The following is a 20,000-nucleotide window of genomic DNA, read 5'->3' as shown; positions in this document are numbered from 1 at the left end:
CACAAAACCAAAACAACGCCACCACTATCTTATCGGCGAGTGGAAGGGAGTGCTGGTGGAGCGCTGCGGTGAAAACCACGAGCACGAAAAGGGATAACGATGATGATGATGCTGGTGGTGGAGATGGTGGCTGGCAGTACGGGCCCCTTTACTACGGACGGCCATTGCACCGAAATACATTCTCTTTCGTGATCACACCGGTACGGCGGTTCCGTTGCCCAGCTAGCCAAAGTACATCTTCTACCCTTTCCGACCCCCACTATGTCGCGGAACGGAACGGTCGCCTTGGGTTTATTGAAACTCCGTTGTAACTTACGCGGCCTGCGGCGGAGAATCCGCTAGACCCATTGAATGCTGCTAAAGCGGGAGAAAGAAGTTGAGCGAAAGCAATGCAAATTCTTCGACCACAGTTGGATGGCCCTTTCCTCGTAGTATTGAAATGAGGCTAAACAAAAGAAGCATCACTGTATTTTATGATATCATGCATTCTGTTAATGCTGGTCGAAGCCGCCGTTGTTGTAGGCTCTCATAGCAAAATATGCACAAAATCTTAATCGATAGAGCAGAACTGACGCCGTGCAAAGCCTTGTGTGTATGTTTTATCAACCACCAAGCGTATCGCTCCTCCCAAAACCTTCTCTTTTCGAGCGGTCATCAACTTCAGATCAATGCCCTCTTTTGGGTTGGCGGAGACAAAATAAAGTCACAGAACGTTCCACCATCACGAGTAGCAGTAGCAGCAGCAGCAGAACCACGATCATCGTAAGCGAAACTTGCTCCTTTTGCTCTCGTTCGCGGTCGATTTTAACGGACCCGTCGGGAAGCAAGCACCACATTTTGGGACTCCCTCTTCTCCCCAAGCATCCCCGCTGATTCGTTCCAGTTTGGCGTCGTGATTGGCAGTGTATGAAAGGTGTAAGCGTTACTGACGCGCAACGAGATGTCGGAAATATGTGGTTTTATTAAGAACGACCGGTAGGCAGAAGGTTTCTCGTCTATCGGGGCGTTCAACTCTCTCGTTTGCATCGCGTCGTGTGTTTTTGAATGCTTGAAGGATTCCCTAAAGAACACATTTGGTTTCAAAACGTGGTTAGATTAGAAAAGATATCTTTAGAACCAATTCATCGAAAATCGTTAATGTTTCTCTCTTTTCTTATTATGAATTCTTATGCGATCATTGAAATAATGAAATAGTTTTCACATGCAAATGATGCGATTTGTAACGTTGTTAATACTGAAATATTTAGAAACGGACTTTGCAAATGGGGTGTACCCTAAAAGGAACCCTTTGCAGTTATATCTCCCGATGCCGAAGGTTGGATTGCCTGCGTCGCTTAGTCACATCCACGCTTTGCTTCTTCTGTTCAGGCTAATGTATTTTCGCGTTTCGTAAAGTAACAATTTACCGGGAAAGGGCGCCCCCTCGCTGCCTGTAGAATTCCCTCCGCTAGTCTCACCGTTCTGTCGACTCATTTTCTCGCAAAAAATCGCGTCTTCGTTCCTATCTTCCAACCACCATCGAAAAGATGCTTTTATGTCGGTATGTGTGTGGCCTTAGGCCGATTTAGTGTGCCCTTATGTACCGTCGTGGGGAGAGGGTCACTTTTGTGCTGTGTAACGATCTCTGTCTCTGGTGTGGTCTAGATAGAACCTGTTGCTGGGCCGACAGCGAGAGATCGCACGCTCACCAGAGCATTGGCGGAAGAAGGGGCCCTTCAGGGAACGAAATGATGTTTTGTTAGAACGGAAAGATGGCTCCTTACACAGATACAAACGCGCGCATCTTACCTTTTCCAGGTGCCGCAATCGAACGCTCTCAAAGCTTCTTCCCTCCAGAGCACGGGAGGCGGTCAACGATCGCGTAACACCCCTTTTTTCCACTGTTGGCGGAAGGTGGGAGGGGGACACATTGGCCAGTAAACGAAGTGGCGGGAAAGTGCCGCTGCGCTTGATGTCGAGGGGTGGTACGCCTTGTGCAAGGGGTTGCTTTTGGCTGGTCTAGCTTATGCTCCTTTTAAAACGTTCACCCTTTTGGAAAATGTCTGTTAGCATTTCAAGAGAAGCTCCTGCAGAAGGCTTATGACTGACTCCAAATAGGATCTTCGCTAGCATACATCCGTTACATGTGAGTGTTTGTGATGCGCTCGAAGGATATGATATTGATGAAAAACGCGGTTGGTCAGCACCGGCCACCGTCGACCTTTCACAGCCACATTAGCACGACGGCTTGAACGGAAGCACCTAGTGCTCACGCAAACAATGCGGAGACGATCCATAAAAGCTGTCTTTTACCTGTACAGCAAGAGGGGGGTGTAAGGGGTTCCTCCTTAAGCCAGTGGTTCATGGTGTTTGTGGTCTTGGTTGCCAGAGAGTCGTCGCCGTGAGCCTTCTTGAGCTGAGACGCGCTGTTGTGGGACGCTGTGCTCGATCCCAGCGGCGACCAGTACATAAACGTGATAAACGCTTTTTCTTTAGATTTATGTGAAGAACACAAGATTCTTATGTACGCGGAAGAGAAGGACACGCACACACGCTCCTCGCCTTCGGGGGTTAGGGGGGGAAAGACACAGAGCACACGACTTCCAAGAGATGCCCACAGATAGACACTCGCTGCTACACTCGCCCGGCTCGGCCTGACTACCCTTCCCAGCACCACCACCACCACCACCAGCACCCGTTGTCCTTCCTCGTCGCTCCGCTTCACCGAGGTGTGACACCCCGTTGGTCGGTCCCTGATTTGTTAAAATCCCTTTTACTTCTGCAACCTGGCCACAGCACACCATCATCATCGTCATCAGCAGCAGCCAGCAACGGGCGGGCGGGCTGGCAGGCCAGGCCAGGCCCGTTGTTTACGAGAGCATACGATATCCCCCTCCGGCTTCAGAGAGGAAGGATGGTATGGTGTGGTGGTGTGTAGTGTCCGTTAGCGCTTTACGCTACACGGAGTCACGGCAATGAGCGTCGTCATGAAGAAATCTTCCGATGTAGCAATGTTTCCTTCGGAGTAACATTATTCAACGACGCCGACGCCGACGACCACGAGAAGCTGCTGAATTCGCAATTTGAACGAGCGAGCCGTGCGGCCGGCGGGCCCAAAAGGCAGAACCACGATGTTTACGCTTATGGTGGTTCTGACGTGTATCGTAAATGGAAGAGATGGGGGTGATTCTTCGTTTCCTTTCAGTCATTGGAATTCCATTTCATGGATTGAGGATTGAGTGCGCGCAGTTGTCAGAGAGAGGTTCAATGCTTCTGATTCGTCGTGTGTGCTTTAATGAAACGTGTATCGATCGCTCTCGATCTCAGGGGAAAGGTGTAAAGCCATTTTTCAGTCTTAATAACTCTGAGAATGTCGCAGAAGACACTTTCTGTTCTTGTTGCAATTTTTTTTTAATGTTTTGTTGTAAAGAAAATCATATTCTCTCCCTGATGTCGTTGGTTGTTTCGCTGTATGATGTTGGAAGAGCAATTGTAATCGTTTTCGCCACCGCCACTATACTATCCTCTCTGCTCTGGTGTCCTCTCCCTCCATGTGCCCCTCCTTTACCCGTGGATTGAGGATGTAATTATTTTTCGTGGTGTGGCGTAATTTACTCACGGCCTTATGCTGCTGCCGGCCGTTTGACTTGTTTTCGTCTTAACCTCTCACGGGTTCTGCTTGCGGTGCTTGCCTCGTTGCTCCTCACCTTCTCCACTCCTTTCAATGATGATGCTGATGGTGAGAAGAAGTTGAGATGTGCGTTGTCTTACTACAGAGCTTGGCTCTTTTTATCTTTTCGTTGGTGTGTTCTCGCTGACACCACCATTGCTTTTGTGGTGGTGGTGATGATGTTGCTTTCGTGCTCTCTGCCTTCGTCTACACGTGCAATCATATTCGATTCATAACGGCTGCGGTAAAAAGATATTGTAGCAAGGTATAAGGAGAGAAAAATAATCACGGATCTTGGTTTGCTTGCTGGCCAGATCCGCTAACCGTCTTTTTCGCGTCCATGGTGTCCGAGATCTGCAAGTTTGGAAGTAGAGGTGAAAACAAACGAAGCACAACAACGATATGGTTCAGTCAGCTACTACAACAGACTAGAAGAAGGAGGGACCATCTGATCTTGCTCTAAGCTCTTTGCAACGTGTTTTGCAACTTTGTATTTAAAATGGAAACATGTTTTGTTTAGAGTTTTTTTTTTTCATTTTGGAGTTCTAATTTACGCTCGACCAGCGTTTAGCGTCCTCCCGGTCAGTCTGGCAAAAAGAAGGGGTGGTGGGGGCATTCAACACATCCACCAAAGCAACGGCTGAGCGTGTCGTGTAGAGAGTAAGTCGCGGTAGTGTGGTGTGGGCCATGGGATTGATCTTTCTTCTTACTACGCAAAGCAAAGCTACCACGACGAGAGCGAGAGGGGTAGATAGATCATAAGACAGAAGAAATCCATCATTCGAAGTCTCGCAACTCCGCCAATCTCAACCCCAATCCCAAGCCTAAGTCCATCCAACGGCCACCACCACAACGCAGACTCTTATACTTGATCATAATGATGCCGGGGAGCTAGAGAAACGGGGAGAAGACTGGTGGCCAGATCGGCGAAAAAGCGTTAAATTTAAATCCTTCTTGAGACGTTCCAGGTGCTTTGACTGGCTTCCCATCACAGGCATCACGAGGCGCTTTTAAACTGCCTAGAAAATAGATCTTCATAAACCTTCATAGGAAAGGCATAACTTTTTTACTAACTTTTTTCATAACTTTTATGTTAAAAAAAATACCAAAAATATCATATCGTTACACAGTCTTGACAAAACTGTTCTTTGCCATTAAACAACTGTCCACGGCTCTAACGGTTAGAAATTGACAAAAAAATCTTTAGCATATTTTTGCTTACTAAGAAAAGCATAAATCCTTGGAATAGATTCTTGAATCGATGGCTAAAGTCGGCTTAAAACAGCTTAAAAACAAAACAACAGTTAAAAACGCTTGCCTTGCGCTTAACAGAAGAGAATTAAGCCAAGAAAGGCAACCACGGATGGGAGATGTGTATTTGAACCATTGCTATTACTTTAAAAAATCAGTAAAAAACGACAAAAAAGAAAAGACACAATGACTGGCCAGCAGAGAAGTAGAAGAACCAACCTTACCGCAGTTCTTAAGCGCACCGCGCCTCCTAGCACCGTGTGGCTCTCTAGCTGCTGTGAGCCGTTCCCTCCCTCTCATGCCTTCCGGCTAATCGGCTACGGCTGCTGATGGTGGTCAGTTGGAACGGCAAAGTGGCGGATGTAACATCGAGCGATGATGAGAGCAAAAAACCGAAAATCTCGATTTAGTTGCATGAGTTGGCTGTATTTCGGTAGCTAATCAAAGATTCGTTGGGTCTATCGAGTACCACCACCACTTGGGGCTGTTGGGCGAGATCGATCCGCGGTCAAAGATCCACTGGGTGTGCGTCTCATCCGGCGTTGTTTTTTTTATCTTTCCTTGCGCTTGTTGTCCGGTGCTTGAGAAAATAGCGACCAAGAGGAGAATTTGGTGTAGTGAGGCTTTTCATTTTCCAACCCCAATCCCATGTTATTTTATGAAGCAAAATGGGGCATAGGTTTTCTAGTACTATTAAAAGGTTCTGTTACCTCTGCGTCTCTCTAGACAACTGTTCCGATTCTTTGACGTCAGCAAACGGCGTCGAGGGAGGAGTTATTACAATTATTAATTCACCCAACTTGGCATACCCAAGAAGAGCCTAATTGGGCATGCCATGTCTGTGAGGGACTTTCCAAGGGGGGTATTAATTTTGACTTTACGTCGCGTATGTGTGCTGTTCGTGTGTTTCATCCTCCCGTAGTGAAACCATACTTATCGCTCTCTCCTTGACACCCGGACGATACTGATGCAAAAACCTTAAGCAAAAAGGAAAACAGGTAAACCTTGAGCCTGATCTCGCGCAGCAATACACCTTCTTCAAGGACTTCCTGTCTCGAAACAACCTTCTTGTCCACACACCACCACCGGTTACCTGATCCTGCTGGTCTCTGGTGGTAAGAGAGAAAGCCTGCGGCTGCGCGTTGCTGGCGCGAATATGTTGTGGTGGTCTTACGAACTTGTACCGGTACCGGGCCACAGTCGCCACAATGCAACTCTTTTACTCGTTGTTTTCGATGCGAAGATGCGCCTCAAGTCGTCATTATTTTTTCAAGCCTGTTCCATGCGCTGAACCTGGCTGCGCTGGCTTCGCTTGTTTGTCGTCAAAGGATAACGAAACAACGCGATCACACCACTAAAGGAGTTCCTGCCAGGCTCGTAGGAGAGGAAAAGAGAGGCGGCTCGTTGTGGTCAATGTTGCATTTTTTTTCATTCGTTTTTTTCCGATCGGGCTGCAGCTTGCACCGGCAGCTTGCTTTGTTGTGGCTAACCGGACTGGCAGACAATCGCGAGATAGTAATGGGATGATTCTTCTCAAGCTTTTACACTGGCTTGCACTGTCTGTGAGCAGAGGTGTTATGTTGATCTCTTTTTATGGGCTAGGCGGCGTCCTGCTAGGTGTGGCTGTATTAGCCAGGAATTCCCCTGATATAGTCGGATTTGTGATTCAGGTATAAACGTTGTTTGTGATGCAACGTTGTAAAAAATGCGACAAACGCGTTTGGTATTCTATTAAAGCTTTAAAGTGTTCCTTATTAAAAGCTGTTATTTTAAAATAAAACATAATTATTATATGTTTGTATAGAAAGCATAAATAAACATAAAATGGAACTATTGAAGATCCTTTTTTAAGGGTTAACCCGTTTCGATTCGCATTAACCAGCATTTCACATTTCCTTCTAAAACTCATGGATGCTACGATACCTGCGATCAAGCGAATGATAAAATGCCATTTCTTGTACAACGCGCGGCCATGTCTTTGCTGCCTTCGCTATAATTGTTTCTTGGACCCCGGACGAACGGTTGCCGCTGGCTAGCTGTCTTTGTCAGACCTCTTTCAATATCTCGTGCCCTCCTTCTTTTTCCTTCGTCTGGTGGCGGTTTTGGTGGGGAATGGTGAAAACAAATCCCCTTTTTCCTGCGCTGGATGAAAAAAGGGCGCAAAAGTTGATCATCGCACACCTGCAAAGCAAACGGCCGATGCTTCGGCTTGAGGCGGACGTTCAACATGGCCCACGACGGCCGCACGGGGTCACCCTGTGCTCAAGATGCAGCCTCGAGTAAGGCAAGCGCGCTGGATCCAAGTAGCTTGCGCACACTCACACACCATCAGGCACATATCGCCGTGTGCGTGCGTACGGAGCAATTATGTCTGATTTGTTCGCTACCAATGCTGCCTCTTGTCTGTTCTCATGGAATGGAGGTAATCTTATTTTAGTTGACGAACTTTTTAGCAGAAAGTTTGAATAGTGAAGTATCACAAAAATTACCCCTTTTGCCTTGATAATGATGGCCAGCGACGGTGTTTAGAACATTGCTGCGATTCTTGGAATCGTTCTGTTGCAAAAAAGCAGACTTCTCTTTCGTGCAACATGCACAATTAGCAGGCGCCAGAGGGAGATGGGACGATGGTTGGATGGAGAAATAACGAGCACGATCGCAGCAAGCCAATACATAACAATGCATATACGCTCATAACCCGTGTGTGTTGGTGAAAGGATCGAGAGTTGCGCGTGTGTGGGGTGGAGCGGACGCGCTTGTAGTTCGACCGCGGCTTCCTATAGAATTTCGGTCAGTTTTTTGGCGTCGGTTCGTGAGTGATGATGAAGATGGCGGTTGCGCTCCGTCGGCTGCTGGAGAAGCGTTGCTCTGTGAATAGTGGTGGCGCCAGTGAAGAACGATTCTCAATAACCCGGCATTTTCATCCGGTTGTGCGATCTGACCCACCGGAAGAAGTAGGATTCGTGTTGCCAGAAGGATAACGAAACTGTTGTGCGGGAACTGATCGAGAAGGATGCGCTTTCTCGTGATTAAATGAAATGTGAAAATCTTTGTGCCTTGGCCAGCAGAAGAACAGTGAGGTTATGCGTTGAAAAAATGGCTGCCATTTTGCAGTTTGAAACGGGTGGCGGCCAACCCTCTCTAACCTCACGCGACCTGTGAAATGTGACCTGCTGTGCGTAGCGGAATGGAGAGAAGAGTGCGTCGGCATTTGGAATTCTCCCTTTCCCTATCCTGCCTTTTCGGTGCTTGATTTTCGAAGCGTGGTCAGCGTAGTACAACACCCCCTTTGCAGCTACCAGAACATACGCAATCCATGGGCAAAACAGGGCGCCGTTAATTTGCAAATGAACGAAAAAATAAGTGTCTATTCAGATTTATTCCAATACATCCACGCATACCACGACATGAGCGCCAGGCAACCGCGCACGGGCACGCTAAGTGAAAAGAAAGAAGCAACAAGCGAGAAGCGGTCGGTGGTGCGGACGGCCAACGATCTTTTTCTACGCACCCATCGCTTGAAAGCGCCTCTCGCTACATGCATGGTGGCTGGGCAACGGTGTGGCGGTCGAATGTAGTTTACTCGGTAAAGGCATCGTTTCTTGGAAGAATGTGGAAAGCGGTGTTGCTGCTGCTATTGGTTGTGAAGTGGATTTCTATAATGGAAAGGGTTCATTATCCGCTGTCGATGCTGTACCAACCGAACGGTTATATATAATTGATGGGCTGGTCAAATCATAAGCCCGGAACTAAAAAGATACCACCCTCTGCTGGCAGCATGATAACTTCACTTGGCTAGGAGGAGGAATTGATACGGAGAACTGTCGGCAGGCAGACAGCAGCAACAGCACACGGCCTTTGTAGGACGGCGATCATCATATCACGGGAGCAGCCGGCTTCGGTGTGCTTCAACGAACTTCGTTGTGCGTTTCCGCGCGGTATCAACTCTTCATGTTTGGCAGCAGCGCCGCAGCAAACATCGAGCAAACACAAACGGTTCGGATTCGGCGAGAATTGCGCGCGCGCGCGCTGTGTGTGAGGAAGAACCAAATTGCCTTAACATGGAACTGGCGCGGGGAAGTGAGGCGAAGGCGCGCGATGGTGGCACCAAGAGAAGAGCACACATGATATGATAAGCGATCGCGCGCACACAAGAGCAAAGCGAGTGAGCGAGCCAGCGAGCAAGGGGGAGTCGGCACATACAACGGAGCCGTGATCCGGAGTCGCCACGCGCAAGGCGCGACGACACAAAATACGCCACCCTAGTGCGCGTGCGGACCGGAGAACCCGGAGCGGGCTATTCGGTGGTGCCCCCTTTGTTAACAGCCAGGGCCGTTCTCAACATCATCGAGTGACGACGGTTACGTACGCATTGCGGCAAAGGTTGTTTCTTGATTTTCGCGTGCGTGAAAATTGACTCGTTTGCTGTACAACAGAGAACAATCGTTCGATGTGTGGAAGAGCACAGGAGGTTACGAAAGGATTTTTAGTGATTTCGTTTGCGCGTAAATTTCATCGGCATCAACAGAACATACAGAACTGCCGGCAGCATATTTCTCAGAAGACGTGATGTGTGCGTGAATTACTTTGTATGTGTGCGCACACAACGAGCGTGCGCGCGCGCGCGGTTCGCGCATCTGGAGCACAAACATCCTATCAACAACCGATTGCTTTTGAGTGGGGCAGGGGCGAGCAAGGAGGAGGAACCAAGAAGACACGATTCCCATGGTGAAGCGAGAGAGAAGCACACGAGACACGTGCGTGAACGCCCTTCAACCACACGAGCGAGCCGGGGACCGGCGGGCACTCTATCGTGTGACGGATGGACCACCGGATAAGAGAAGATTCGATTGGAACAACCGCCGCCGCCAACGGCAGCTGGCGATGATGTACGCGTGTGCACACCCGGTGGATGACCCCAAACGACTCGAGCACACACATACGCACATGGTCATGGAAACAAAGGCATAAATTCATCGCCGCGCGCACACACCAGCAGATTTTTCCGCGGGCGCGCGCGCGCAGCTCATGGCGATTTAACAGCGAGAACTATCAACTGGCCATCACGTCGCAGCGGATGATGGACCAGCAGCAGCTGCTGCTGGAGAGAGCTGCTAAGGCCGATTATGATGATAATGGTACGGGTGTTGGACAATCATGCCGTGGTCATCTTTTCTTGGATTGTTCCGGCGGGATAGAGAAAGAGAGAGATGTGGAAAAAAAGGAGTCAAGAAACGCCGGCATAAAAAAACGGGAATCTCAAGCAGCAGCAGCAAATGGCGCAAAGGAAGAAGAAATAAGGTACGAAAATCTCACAACTACCACCACTCTACTTCTTTAGAACTTTATACCTCCCCTCAGCCAACCAGCCACCGAGAAAAGACCGTACGCGTGCGCGTGATCTTGTGCTAATTCGGTTAGAAAACCATCGCGGTTTGAAAATACTGGAGAGCGATGGGTTCGTCATGCCGCGAAGGGAAGTCGGTTGCTTTGCACCTTTGACCACCTACCGTTAATCGGTATAGTTCCGGTATAGTATCGAAAGGAGACTCGAGAATCGTGAGAGAATGTTTGGAAAACAACATAGTTTCGATGGCTGTTGGTACATATTAATTTGCAAAGTGGATGAACGAAGAGATGGAGTTTACCTTCCACTGATTATGTTGTTATTATTAACTGGCTGGTTTATGTTGTTATTTGAAGATTGTGTTGATGTGTTGGCTGATCCCGTTCCTGCGCCGCCTATCAGTAACTCACAAGCTAGGGATTTGTTTTGATATGCTGATAGGAAGCAAGCATGAATTTGTCGTTTATGGTGAGAGGAAACGATTCATTTTTGAAGTGGTGTAAAGAATTACATTTTTTAATTTTCAAACAATCTTCTCAATCTCCTTTATGTTCCTCATGATATTCTGATGAACCTGAGGTTAGATTTTATTTTGTAGCTGTGTGTGATGATATGTTTTGTGTGGATGTGTGAGAGAAAGGGAATTTAAGAAGCAGAGCGAGCATATGTAAACTCGAGCTAAGAACTGCTTCTTACGCACACCAAGCCAAGCCAAGCGGGCGCGCACACACAGGAAGCGGAAAATCGATTCGCTACATCAGTCGCAGCGCCGCGAAGCATCGCGCGCAATAGCAGCACACACAGAGAAGGAGCGTTGGATCCAGCAACGAGAATCGCATTCACTCACGACCCGACGACGACGTCGACGATCCCAGGATCCGCTTGTGTAGTGTGTAATGCCACTGAGGTGGAATCTGTAATAATAGGGTTGAAGCAAAAGTGACTATCATGCAGCACTTGGGATGGCTGGTGGAAGCTCGAACCACCAACCTTCCTCCATCTTCCGTTTCCATCCATGTTTCTTGTTCGCGAGCCCCCTTCCTCTGGAGCAGCAGTTGAGGAGAGAGCAACAAGTCGCCGCCGACTTCTTACTTCCCGTAATGCGTATCATCTCGTCATCATCATGCACCACCTCTTTTGCGGCCATTTTGTATTGTGATGTGCCCTCAGATCACATAGTAGGCTGTTTTTCATTCTCTTGACGAATGTAGCGAAGGGAGGTACTAGTATTCCAAAATTACTTCATTTCTACCCACCAACAGAGCGACTGATCAATGATCAGAAGTTTAGAATCTTTGTTATCCTCGTCTTATGGTTAAGATCATGTCTTTCGCTTATCGAAAAGCGATCTTCACTTTTTAAAAAACAATCGAGTCTCATGTAGTGGATAAAACCGACCCTTTCGAGTTTACTCTAGCGTAAATTCTCACGGAAAACGCGGTTTCCGTTGGTCAGTTGAAGGAAGGGGAAGAGAACGATGGAAAATTCATAGTAAAATGTGGAGGGTGGTGGTTGTGGTCCCCCTCCCTTTGCTTGGAAGAAGAAAAGAATGGTAGAAGCGTGCAAACAACAAGACAAACATGCACGGCGCTTAGCCAGCAGAAATCGTGGACCATGAGCCTGCTGGCGATTATTTCTACGATTGACCGACGCGAACCTCCCTTCCCCCGTACAAACAACACACAGACACGCATGTACCTTCTCGTGGCTTGGTCGAATCTCAATGATACTGGGACTGGCCTGGGCTGCTGTGAATTGTAAAATGGCGATGGCTTTTCTTTGCTCTTCTTGCTCTTGCCGCGACTGGCTGGCTGGTTTGACCGGACGGACTGTGAACCACTCTCGTCATCACACGATATGATGCCCGGCGGAAGTGAAGGAAGCCCATCGTCTGTCCTCCTGCCATCGCTTCTATCATCTGCTGTGTGGAAGAGTGTGATGGTGCCGGTTCCTTTTATGCTGGCCTTTACCGTAAACACAAATCAAGTCAAGGGCTTTACTGTGTTGACACCACTACGCAATGTTCGCTGCTGCGCAACGACCGCAAATATGTTTTTAAATCTTACTCGCATATCACTTGGTTGACAATTTGGAATCGGATGGATGGTCTCTGTGGCTTCGCTTAGTTCAGGAATATAACATTCTTTTTAATGTTTTTTTTACTTTTTTTTTTACTGTATTTTAAACTCTTTTGGTGTGGTAGGAGGTTGGGGAGCTTACGATAATCGGAAAAGAATGATAGAGAGAAGAATGGGAAAAGAGACCACCACCATCATCATCATCACTACAGCCACCACTACCATCATCTCCATCGTCATGATGCTTCTTCTGAGCATGGTGGTTTAGTGGAGGAGAAGCTTATGTACAGCCATCAGCCATCATCTTCTCCACCACCATTATCATCATCGTGTTGTCGATCTCCTTTCGTCAAAGTAACCGTTGCTAAGAAAGACAGAACGTAGAATGGAACGGGGAGAGGAGAATAAGATGATTTTTGATCGATTTCTTTCCTACACGTTTTTGATGCTGTTCTGTTGTGAAAAGAAGCCATGGAGAGGAGGGTGGATGGTGGGTGCGAAGTGGTGGATACAAGCTACTCTTCCTCACCCCCATCTCACCATCGTCTGAGGTCGTCAACCTTCTTCTTCCGCTCCAAAGGAACCCGGCAGCATCACGATCATGACGCGCGCGCAAAGACGTCGTGTATCAAGCTGGAATTGAAGAGAAACAGAGAGATTGAGAGAGAAATGTGCACACTGTGTGCGGCGAGAGCTACGCGAGATTCGTCTTTGCGAGTTCTAGGTATCGTGAAAATGACTTTTTCAACGATCATCATCATCCTCCACCCTTTCGTGTATGTTTGCAAACCAATCCTTCATACGATGCTCGCGATGTAATTCAGCCTTCCGAAGATTCAGATTAATGAGGAATGATTCTACTGCGCGAAAATGCGGGTTTATGGAGACTGATTCGTTGATGAATGGAGATTAGTCGACTGGTTCGGGTGGGGTGGGGGTGTTAAGACTAAAAATCTAGCTCTAGCACGCTTTTCCCATTATCCACTCTGTAACCATAAATTACATCGTTGTTACCATCGTGAACGAACGCAGTGTACGTATTCTTTCTGATGGATCGTGATATTAGATATAAGTAGAGCCAGCATATAAGAGCACAAGAGTCACACGATGCCTGTGTAGATAGACCGCGAGTGATAAGTGAATTTTTCTGCCTGTATAGGGGTGTTCTAGCATAAACGAGAGGAGAGAGAACCAGCATATATCGCGCATATATGAAACCGTTGTTTGCCTTCGTCTTCGCTCTTCGTTCAAAAATACTGGAGAGCGATGGGTTCGTCATGCCGCGAAGGGAAGTCGGTTGCTTTGCACCTTTGACCACCTACCGTTAATCGGTATAGTTCCGGTATAGTATCGAAAGGAGACTCGAGAATCGTGAGAGAATGTTTGGAAAACAACATAGTTTCGATGGCTGTTGGTACATATTAATTTGCAAAGTGGATGAACGAAGAGATGGAGTTTACCTTCCACTGATTATGTTGTTATTATTAACTGGCTGGTTTATGTTGTTATTTGAAGATTGTGTTGATGTGTTGGCTGATCCCGTTCCTGCGCCGCCTATCAGTAACTCACAAGCTAGGGATTTGTTTTGATATGCTGATAGGAAGCAAGCATGAATTTGTCGTTTATGGTGAGAGGAAACGATTCATTTTTGAAGTGGTGTAAAGAATTACATTTTTTAATTTTCAAACAATCTTCTCAATCTCCTTTATGTTCCTCATGATATTCTGATGAACCTGAGGTTAGATTTTATTTTGTAGCTGTGTGTGATGATATGTTTTGTGTGGATGTGTGAGAGAAAGGGAATTTAAGAAGCAGAGCGAGCATATGTAAACTCGAGCTAAGAACTGCTTCTTACGCACACCAAGCCAAGCCAAGCGGGCGCGCACACACAGGAAGCGGAAAATCGATTCGCTACATCAGTCGCAGCGCCGCGAAGCATCGCGCGCAATAGCAGCACACACAGAGAAGGAGCGTTGGATCCAGCAACGAGAATCGCATTCACTCACGACCCGACGACGACGTCGACGATCCCAGGATCCGCTTGTGTAGTGTGTAATGCCACTGAGGTGGAATCTGTAATAATAGGGTTGAAGCAAAAGTGACTATCATGCAGCACTTGGGATGGCTGGTGGAAGCTCGAACCACCAACCTTCCTCCATCTTCCGTTTCCATCCATGTTTCTTGTTCGCGAGCCCCCTTCCTCTGGAGCAGCAGTTGAGGAGAGAGCAACAAGTCGCCGCCGACTTCTTACTTCCCGTAATGCGTATCATCTCGTCATCATCATGCACCACCTCTTTTGCGGCCATTTTGTATTGTGATGTGCCCTCAGATCACATAGTAGGCTGTTTTTCATTCTCTTGACGAATGTAGCGAAGGGAGGTACTAGTATTCCAAAATTACTTCATTTCTACCCACCAACAGAGCGACTGATCAATGATCAGAAGTTTAGAATCTTTGTTATCCTCGTCTTATGGTTAAGATCATGTCTTTCGCTTATCGAAAAGCGATCTTCACTTTTTAAAAAACAATCGAGTCTCATGTAGTGGATAAAACCGACCCTTTCGAGTTTACTCTAGCGTAAATTCTCACGGAAAACGCGGTTTCCGTTGGTCAGTTGAAGGAAGGGGAAGAGAACGATGGAAAATTCATAGTAAAATGTGGAGGGTGGTGGTTGTGGTCCCCCTCCCTTTGCTTGGAAGAAGAAAAGAATGGTAGAAGCGTGCAAACAACAAGACAAACATGCACGGCGCTTAGCCAGCAGAAATCGTGGACCATGAGCCTGCTGGCGATTATTTCTACGATTGACCGACGCGAACCTCCCTTCCCCCGTACAAACAACACACAGACACGCATGTACCTTCTCGTGGCTTGGTCGAATCTCAATGATACTGGGACTGGCCTGGGCTGCTGTGAATTGTAAAATGGCGATGGCTTTTCTTTGCTCTTCTTGCTCTTGCCGCGACTGGCTGGCTGGTTTGACCGGACGGACTGTGAACCACTCTCGTCATCACACGATATGATGCCCGGCGGAAGTGAAGGAAGCCCATCGTCTGTCCTCCTGCCATCGCTTCTATCATCTGCTGTGTGGAAGAGTGTGATGGTGCCGGTTCCTTTTATGCTGGCCTTTACCGTAAACACAAATCAAGTCAAGGGCTTTACTGTGTTGACACCACTACGCAATGTTCGCTGCTGCGCAACGACCGCAAATATGTTTTTAAATCTTACTCGCATATCACTTGGTTGACAATTTGGAATCGGATGGATGGTCTCTGTGGCTTCGCTTAGTTCAGGAATATAACATTCTTTTTAATGTTTTTTTTACTTTTTTTTTTACTGTATTTTAAACTCTTTTGGTGTGGTAGGAGGTTGGGGAGCTTACGATAATCGGAAAAGAATGATAGAGAGAAGAATGGGAAAAGAGACCACCACCATCATCATCATCACTACAGCCACCACTACCATCATCTCCATCGTCATGATGCTTCTTCTGAGCATGGTGGTTTAGTGGAGGAGAAGCTTATGTACAGCCATCAGCCATCATCTTCTCCACCACCATTATCATCATCGTGTTGTCGATCTCCTTTCGTCAAAGTAACCGTTGCTAAGAAAGACAGAACGTAGAATGGAACGGGGAGAGGAGAATAAGATGATTTTTGATCGATTTCTTTCCTACACGTTTTTGATGCTGTTCTGTTGTGAAAAGAAGCCATGGAGAGGAGGGTGGATGGTGGGTGCGAAGTGGTGGATACAAGCTACTCTTCCTCACCCCCATCTCACCATCGTCTGAGGTCGTCAACCTTCTTCTTCCGGTCCAAAGGAACCCGGCAGCATCACGATCATGACGCGCGCGCAAAGACGTCGTGTATCAAGCTGGAATTGAAGAGAAACAGAGAGATTGAGAGAGAAATGTGCACACTGTGTGCGGCGAGAGCTACGCGAGATTCGTCTTTGCGAGTTCTAGGTATCGTGAAAATGACTTTTTCAACGATCATCATCATCCTCCACCCTTTCGTGTATGTTTGCAAACCAATCCTTCATACGATGCTCGCGATGTAATTCAGCCTTCCGAAGATTCAGATTAATGAGGAATGATTCTACTGCGCGAAAATGCGGGTTTATGGAGACTGATTCGTTGATGAATGGAGATTAGTCGACTGGTTCGGGTGGGGTGGGGGTGTTAAGACTAAAAATCTAGCTCTAGCACGCTTTTCCCATTATCCACTCTGTAACCATAAATTACATCGTTGTTACCATCGTGAACGAACGCAGTGTACGTATTCTTTCTGATGGATCGTGATATTAGATATAAGTAGAGCCAGCATATAAGAGCACAAGAGTCACACGATGCCTGTGTAGATAGACCGCGAGTGATAAGTGAATTTTTCTGCCTGTATAGGGGTGTTCTAGCATAAACGAGAGGAGAGAGAACCAGCATATATCGCGCATATATGAAACCGTTGTTTGCCTTCGTCTTCGCTCTTCGTTCAACTATCGGCAATGGGTGTGAATCTAGTGCTTCACATGTTTTTAATACTGTGACTAGATCCACACTCATTAACGATGGTTCGAATTGAACATCTACACATCGGTATCATCATCATCGTGGATCGTGTCAAGTGTGATAATTAGTGTGAAAAAAATAGTGTAATAATTAGTTCTAAAAAAGATAATTATGTTATAAAATAAGCGATTGGGGAGCGCTCGACAAGGATTTCTGTAAATGAAAACAAAAACTACCTGAGATTTTTATGAACACCATTTCTGGACATTAAATCATAACCAATCGTGTGTCATGTGCGTCGTTTAGCGCTTCCCATTGCCATATTAATCAGTATATTCGCCCACTTAAACTCGATGTCAAAACAATCAAACTTCATACGAAGTGCAAGCCAAGCGACGAGAAAGAGAGCAGAATCCAAAGCACGCGTCCTGCTCACGTTCCCCATCAACCCCGTTGGTTTAGGTCGGTCAAAACTACGTGTGCCCAATTTGTGTATCGTAAAAGGAATATGTCAATCGATCGAATCCCTTTATAAGAGAAAGTTGTACTTCATTCAGAAGAGATGGAATCATTTCTTTAAATATTTTTTTTTGTACTTACAAAGTACTACTCTACAAAAGCGTGACGGATCTCAGATACAAACTAAAAGCAGCATCCCTATCGCGATCGACTTGGGATACTGAGGAAAGTGAGTAACATCGTGCAAGCGCGCAATGTAGGGTGGTGGATGGTAAGTACAGTACAATACTCCAGATCTACCCTTGCTGCGCGCCAGTGGTGTCCCTTTTATGCTCGGATTTTCCGTCTCCCCGTCATTCGGATGCTGTGCCTCCAATTTCTTCTTTGTCTCATCATGCTGCGCGCGCACAGAGTACACAAGTACGTCGAGTAAACCGACCAACGCCGTTGTCGTCGGTTCGTGATCATCATCATCGCCACTACCGTCATCGTGTAGTGCACGAGACGCGACCAACAGAGAACGATGAAGCATAAAAGGGGCGCAGCAAGAGGGAAAGAAGTGAAGTGTGTAAAAGCCTTTAAGTCCAAGAGCCCCGACCAGCGGCAGACCTCCAACGTGCTCCAGCCATGAGTCTTCGACAACACGAATGTGTGGTGATCGGGGGCACATTTTTCTCTACTTTGTCGGCGAACATGTTTCTAGTGCACGGTTTTTGTTTGAAGCTTCGTGACTAGATTACATGCTCGTCTATTAAGTCGAGATCAGACGGAAATGTTGCCCCCATTCTGCCCTCTCACCGGGAGGAGCAAACGAACTGCTGTGTTGTGTTCCCGAGTCTCCTCTACTGTGTATATGTTGCTGTGATGATGTGTGGTATCCGTGGGAAGATGCTGTTTCTAGGGATACGTGCTGAATTACTAGATTGTTTTTACATAACAGTTTTGTGTTTCGCCATTGGAATTCAATCATAGTAAACTACGTGTGTTATGCGTACATTTTTTTACGATATTCAACTGACTATTACAGGATATTGTACAGAACAACAATAAAAATTTTATTTTATCTTAAATTTTGCTTTCTCGTTCTTGATTCAGGCAAACAAGTCGGTCTCCCGTTTGCATCATTCCAAGAATACACCAGACCCCGTGCGTGGCAGTCCTTTCGCTACTGTAACATATTCGCCACTGTAAGCATGACCACCCTCACCCCATTTACGGTCTGAACTAAATTCTAATTGATTTTGCACTTATGTTCTGATCGTAGATCTTCAAAGAAAGAATCCGAACCATCATCGACGACCGGCGGTAGCAGTAGCAAATCGGGGCAAGTCGTCTATACATACGGAAAAGCGCAACTGCTGCAGCAAATCAATTGGCTGCCCTCGACGGAAACCAGTCTCGATCAGGAGGAAGCTTCCGCAAAGGAGACAAACGTCAAGAATTATCAGGGACGGGGGGAAGTAGCAGCGTTAGCTGGAAACCGTGGACTAAGCGTTGGCCTGCAGGTGTCACAGTTTGCCAATGAGACCAGCAAGTACATGTTCGACTCGAGCTACGATCGTGTGATGATACTGAGCGATCGGATCTTCGAAAACGGTTCAGCCATTTGCTATCGATTATCACAGGAGCTTGCCGCTGCTTCAAATGCTAAAACAACGGTCAGTGTCACGACGGCACCAAAGAACGGAAATGGAACAGATGGTGAGGGGAATGCAGAAACCGAAAACAATCAGATGGCGGTCGCTGAGATGGATGCAGAGGAAGATTTCGGTGGAGACCGGAAAATGGCAGCCGATTGGTTCGATGGCATTAAAGTGCACCACGTGGACCATCCGAGCTCGGAGCCGATCCGGGTGCTTGGCAGGGTGATCATTGATGCACAAACCGAAACTAGTGCTGCTAGTAGTAGAACAGGGAGCAAAGCTGCTGCGGTCTCGATCGTTGATTTTGACGAACAAACACTCCGTCAAACGCGGCTCGATCTCAGTCAGCTACGCGGGCCATGGTCACTGTTTCCCGGCCAGACGGTGCTGCTGGAAGGAATCAATCCCAGGGGTACGCTTTTCACCGTGCAGCGGGTACACCACGAGCGGATACTCACTCTACCGCGTGCACCGTCGACACTGGAACGTCCCCTAACGATGGTGATCGCAAGTGCACCATTTACCGCACGTGACGATCTGCTTTATGAACGGTTGACCGGGCTGCTGCACTACTGTGCGAGTGATCCGCCGGATGTGCTGCTGCTATGCGGACCATTTGCTGATGCTAGCTGTGCACTTTATAGCGAGGTGGCCGAAACGTTTGAGGAATATTTCGAGAAGATCGTCGGTACGATCATGGGCGCCATTGGGTCGGCGCGGACGGAGGTGTTTATCGTTGCTAACCACGACGAGGTGACTGGTTCATTCGTCTATCCTACACCCCCGTACCGGGTGGCAAACTTCTACAAGAACCTTCACTTCCTACCCGACCCGTGCCTGTTCAGCATCGAGGGACTAGAGATTGGCGTTACTACGGTGGACACGGTTCGGCATCTGCTCGACGGCGAGTGCTATTCGGCCGATGCGGGTGATAAAATCAAACGCACATTAGGATATCTCTTTCATCAAGCTTCATTCTATCCACTGGATCCACCGCCGGAAGATATTCCCGTCGATGTCGATATGCTGAACGAGTTTGGGCGCTTAACGCGCGTACCGAATATAATGGTGT

General features: G+C 47.4%; 1 protein-coding gene across 2 annotated transcripts in view; it reads left to right on the top strand.

Moving 5' to 3' along the window:
• Positions 1 to 20,000, top strand: part of LOC126572495 (DNA polymerase alpha subunit B) — a 21,616-nt gene that overhangs the window by 1,203 nt on the left and 413 nt on the right. Inside the window, exons 1-3 of one of the 2 annotated variants that reach the window (XM_050231853.1) lie at positions 7,728 to 10,201; positions 18,381 to 18,472; positions 18,550 to 20,000. The exon at positions 18,550 to 20,000 is cut by the window's right edge and continues 29 nt beyond it. In XM_050231853.1, the coding sequence (XP_050087810.1) occupies positions 10,058 to 10,201; positions 18,381 to 18,472; positions 18,550 to 20,000 (1,687 nt within the window). In that variant the 5' untranslated portion in view covers positions 7,728 to 10,057. Of the gene's footprint in view, positions 1 to 7,727; positions 10,202 to 18,380; positions 18,473 to 18,549 lie in introns of those variants that run through there. The other variant, XM_050231852.1, reaches the window with a different exon arrangement.

Source organism: Anopheles aquasalis, chromosome 2, assembly GCF_943734665.1.
Source record: "Anopheles aquasalis chromosome 2, idAnoAquaMG_Q_19, whole genome shotgun sequence".
Taxonomy (NCBI): Eukaryota; Metazoa; Arthropoda; class Insecta; order Diptera; family Culicidae; genus Anopheles; species Anopheles aquasalis.
This window is presented reverse-complemented; position numbering and strand designations above follow the sequence as displayed.